The sequence below is a fragment of the Coenobita brevimanus genome, chromosome 73 (genome assembly GCF_032717465.1).
Source record: "Coenobita brevimanus isolate Jiangsu-jjx chromosome 73, ASM3271746v2, whole genome shotgun sequence".
In the NCBI taxonomy this organism is placed as follows: domain Eukaryota; kingdom Metazoa; phylum Arthropoda; class Malacostraca; order Decapoda; family Coenobitidae; genus Coenobita; species Coenobita brevimanus.
In genome coordinates, this window is record NC_137026.1 from 1,709,839 (window position 1) to 1,714,838 (window position 5,000).

Consider the following 5,000-nt stretch of genomic DNA (forward strand, 5'->3'; position numbering starts at 1 on the left):
GCCAGACGCCATAATCCCATAAGGGGTGGCTGTTTGTCTTTGAGTTAGTTATTTTAGTTGTTTTACGGGGAGGGGCACTAACCCTCCACCAGCCCACTTGTTGACACGTAAGGAACACGTGTGGGTTGGTTATATGGTTACCACCCAGCGTTGTAAATGGTTTCCCGGCTTACAGGAAACCATTATGCGTGTCTGTGAGGGAGAAGGTACAGGAGGACGCAAGAGTTATGTTACCCGATTCTTGTGAGTACTTTTGACCCCCCCCCTCTGACCCAAGTGCCCCCCCCTTACTGTTCCTTGGCACTACTTTTGATACCGGCTGTTACTCTAATCAGTCACCTCTTATCTCGTTGTCTCCTTACTTGATAACAGTCACACACACACACACACACACACACACACACACACACACACACACACACACACACACACACACACACACACACACACACACACACACACACACACACACACACACACACACACAAACTCTCTCTCTCTCTCTCTCTCTCTCTCTCACACACACACACACACACACACACACACACACACACACACACACACACACACACACACACACACACACACACACACACCTCTACAATCTTTCCATGGCACTTCTTCGTGACTAGCACCACATTCTAGTGATAATCCATTGTTACAACTCCGCATTCAAGATGGTGAGATGGCAATTTTGGGCCAAATTAAAGTGAAGAGAGTATAGTAATATATATATAGCCTAAGTAGTAGTAATAATAATAATAATAATAATAATAATAATAATAATAAAAATAATAATAATAATAATAATAATATTAATAATAATAAAAATAATAATAATAATGATAAAAATAATAATAATAATAATAATAATAAATAAATAATAATAATAAATAAATAATAATAATAATAAAAATAATAATAATAATAATAATGATAATGATAAAAATAAAAATAATAATAATAATAATAATAATAATAGTAAATAATGATAACAACAACAACAACAACAATAACAACAACAATAATAATAATAATAATAATAATAATAATAATAATAATAATAATAAAAATAATAATAATAATGATAAAAATAATAATAATAATAATAATAATAATAATAATAATAATAATAATGGCAATAGAACTATTATTTGGTGATGGCGGCAACGTTTATCAGTACTCTGGGTTAAGAAAGCTCCGTAACACCTTTTCCTAAGCGATTTATTTTGCTTACTACAACGTACGGTCCTCTTTTGTGTTATAAATCATTCTAATATCGCCATACTCTGCATAAATAACCTACGGAAAGATATTAAACCAGCCATATCCAAAAATAAATCGCCTAGGAAGAGGTGTTAGCAAAATTAATAGCCTAGGAAGAGGTGTTAGGAAAATAAATCGCCTAGGAAGAGGTGTTAGGAAAATAAATCGCCTAGGAAGAGGTGTTAGGAAAATAAATCGCCTAGGAAGAGGTGTTAGGAAAATAAATCGCCTAGGAAGAGGTGTTAGGAAAATAAATCGCCTAGGAAGAGGTGTTAGGAAAATAAATCGCCTAGGAAGAGGTGTTAGGAAAATAAATCGCCTAGGAAGAGGTGTTAGGAAAATAAATCGCCTAGGAAGAGGTGTTAGCAAAATAAATAGGCGAGGTAGAGGTGTTAGGAAAATAAATCGCCTAGGAAGAGGTGTTAGGAAAATAAATCGCCTAGGAGGAGGTGTCAGCAAAATAAATCGCCTAGGAAGAGGTGTTAACAAAATAAATCGCCTAGGAAGAGGTGTTAAGGCCTCACGTGGCCCAGCACACACGTGTCTTTAAATTCTACTCATCTACCTCTGACCTATATCCTCGTTGGGTAAGGAGGCTCCCTAACACCTGTATCTTAGCGATTTATTCTGGATGTGGCTGGTTAATATCGTTTTGTAGAAAGGAGTGACTGGTGTAGGAAAGGCTATAACTATCCAAACTATTCTATCAGTTAAAGACAAGGATAGAAAAGCAGGAAGGCTCCCCCCCCTCCCACACACACACACACACACACACACACACACACACACACACACACACACACACACACACACACCAAACCGTCCAGTCGAAGCCGGCAGGAAATAGTGAGAAGGACCAACATACAGCATATAAAAACTGCCATGGAAATTTCATAGGAGAGAGAGAAAGGAAATTCAAATCTAAACAATGTACCCGAAGAGAAAGACAAAATATATCAGTGCTTTTCTGCGAGTTATATCATCTAGTCTCTGAAAAAAATTATATATATATACAGAAGCTTATATATATACAGATGTTTGTGTGAAGCTACAGAACGTGGTGAATGTTTTTGGCGTACACGATGGAGCCAGGATTCCGGGGGCTTGAATGATGAGTGTATGGAAGCGTGGCCCACTGGATTAGGCAAATCTGGGCTGTCTGGACATTGCTATATACTCCTCACTTTGTCCTAGAGTGGGAAAGGAGGTCCGGATGATGATGATGATGATGATGATGATGATGATATACAGAAATGGGTTATTCATGAGTAAACATATTAAGCTGAGGGATGGAAGACAGACGATTCTCGAAGCTCATAGTTCACTACATTGGAGGGCAATTTGTTCCATACATTTTCAACTAGTCTTTATCATTCTTTTTCTGTGCCTGTCCTCCTCTCTTCCTATTTCTCCCATCTTTCCTGTCACTTCTTATTGCTTTTCTTTCCGTTACAGGTGGCTTTACATTGAGTGACAAGCCTAATGGTTCCCTGTAAGCCAGGAAACCATTTACAACGCTGGGTGGTAATCATATAAACAAACTATACGTGCTCCCTACGTGTCAATAAGTGGGTTGGTGGAGGGTTAGTGCCCCTCCCCGTAAAACAAATAACTCAAAGTCCGTGGCCACCCCTTACGGGATTATGGCGTCTGGCAATAGATAAATAGATAGATAGATAGATATTTACAACTCCGTTAAAGAAGAAATGCTTAGCTTCATGTGACTGGAATCGTCTGCCAATTATTTTATGCCCGTTGCCTCTAGATTAATTCGAGTGATCAGCTGTGAAGTATTTTTCGACGGCCATGTTATCGTGTCCTTTGAATATTTGAAATACTTGAATTTAATTTTGTATCTGTGTTTGGTTAGGGTAAAGAGATGCAGGGCTTTTAGACGCTCCTCGCATGGTTTGCTTCTTTATCTATCTATCTATTGCCAGACGCCTTAATCCCATACGGGGTGGCCACAAACAAATCGCCTCTACGTCACCCTGTCCCCCGCCATGTCACTGCCCTGCTCCCAGCTCACATCCCCCTCTCTCATATACCTCTCCACTCCATCCCTCCATCTCATCCTTGGCCTTCCCTCCCTCTCTCCCTCTCCACCCCACTCACATACACTTTCCTCGCCAGTCTCTCACTCTCCATCCTCTCCACATGGCCAAACCCCCTCAGTGTTTCTCTTAACGCTTCCTATCACATTCTATTGTAGGCATCATTTTGGTCATCCTTCGTTGTACTCTTTCAAGTTTATATCTTTTTTGTAATAAGGCAACCAGAACTGGACACAATACTCTAAGTGTGGGCGAACTAGAGAATTATACAAGGTGAGGATGATACCTGACTTATATTTCAACGCTCTACCAATGAATCCTGTTAGATCATTGGCTTGCTTCACAGTCTCCGTACACTGTTTGCTTGGTTTAAAATACTTTGTTATTATAATTCCTTAAATCGTAAAGTGGAATTGATAGGAAGCGTTAGGAGAAACACACGGAGGTGGTTTGGACATGTGGAGAGGATGGAGAGTGAGAGACTAACGAGGAGAGTGTATGTGAGTGAGGTGGAGGGGGGGAAGAGGGAGAGGGAGGCCAAGGATGAGATGGATGAATGGAATGGAGAGGTATAAGAGAGAGGGGGTTGTGAGCTGGGAGCAGGGCAGGGAAATGGCGGGGGACAGGGCGACATGGAGGCGATTTGTTTGTGGCCACCCCTTACGGGATTAAGGCGTCTGGCAATAGACAGACAGATAGGTAGATAATTCCTTAAAATCGTAAAGTGGAATTGCAAACCCCTAATTACTGAAGGCCATTTATGTCACGCATGTGGTTTTTAGGTCTGATTAGCCTGCATCCCATATTACAGAACGCGGTCAGCAGCCAAACAGGAAGGCCACGCACCTTCCGTCATTCCCACGTAATTCAAAAATCGTATTTAAATTTTTTGAGGTCTGGATTTCGCTATACGACTTCAGGTTTCACTATATATACGATCCTAAGCTGTATTCAGTATATAGAGGCCTCCTGGTGGCAGATTTTTCGCTATATATGCATTATTTTTCACCACTACGCGCCATATTTGATTTTCTCGAGGTCATTTTTCTTCCATATTCTTCCACTTTTTTTCTCAACCCATCCCAACCTAACCTAACAGATTAACTCATCCTAATTTTGGGGCTGAGATACGAATGGATGTGTGTGCGTGGATGAGTAAATTGGGAGTGTGTCGTCCTGTCTCGGCTACCTCCACGTCTTTAGGGGAAGCAGCCTAGGTATATAGAGAGACAGACAGAATTTTGAAACTTATCTTGAGGTGGTGGGATGGTTTCTGGCATGGCACTCACCTGGGAAACAAGATCAATTTCCTGGTAGAGTTGTTGCTGCACGTGCGGGTGTGTGGCCAGCAGGTAGGTGGTGTAGGTGAGGGCACTGGCTGTCGTCTCAAACCCACCCAGGAGGAAAACCCAGGCATTGGCGATGATTTCCTCGTCGGTGAGTAAGGTTTGCTTGGGTCGCTCCTTCAGGGATCCAGCGCCCTCCTCCGCAGGGTTGTCTTGTCGCGTCTGAGCCGCCTCGAGCATCAACTGCAACACATCGACGTATTTTGTGGTCAGGTCCTTACGTCGCAGCCTGATCACTGTCTTTAGGTGCTTAATTATCATCTGAGTCATGCGGCCGGACACAGCCAGCCTGTTACTGACGAAGCTCATCATGCGGGCGAAGAAGGGGATGTAA

General features: G+C 41.6%; 1 protein-coding gene across 1 annotated transcript in view; it reads right to left on the reverse strand.

Annotated features, from left to right (window-relative positions):
* Positions 1 to 5,000, reverse strand: part of LOC145407410 (cytochrome P450 3A8-like) — a 17,799-nt gene that overhangs the window by 12,161 nt on the left and 638 nt on the right. Inside the window, exon 1 of the mRNA XM_080278340.1 lies at positions 4,610 to 5,000. This exon is cut by the window's right edge and continues 638 nt beyond it. Within this exon, the coding sequence (XP_080134466.1) occupies positions 4,610 to 5,000 (391 nt within the window). The remainder of the gene's footprint in view (positions 1 to 4,609) is intronic.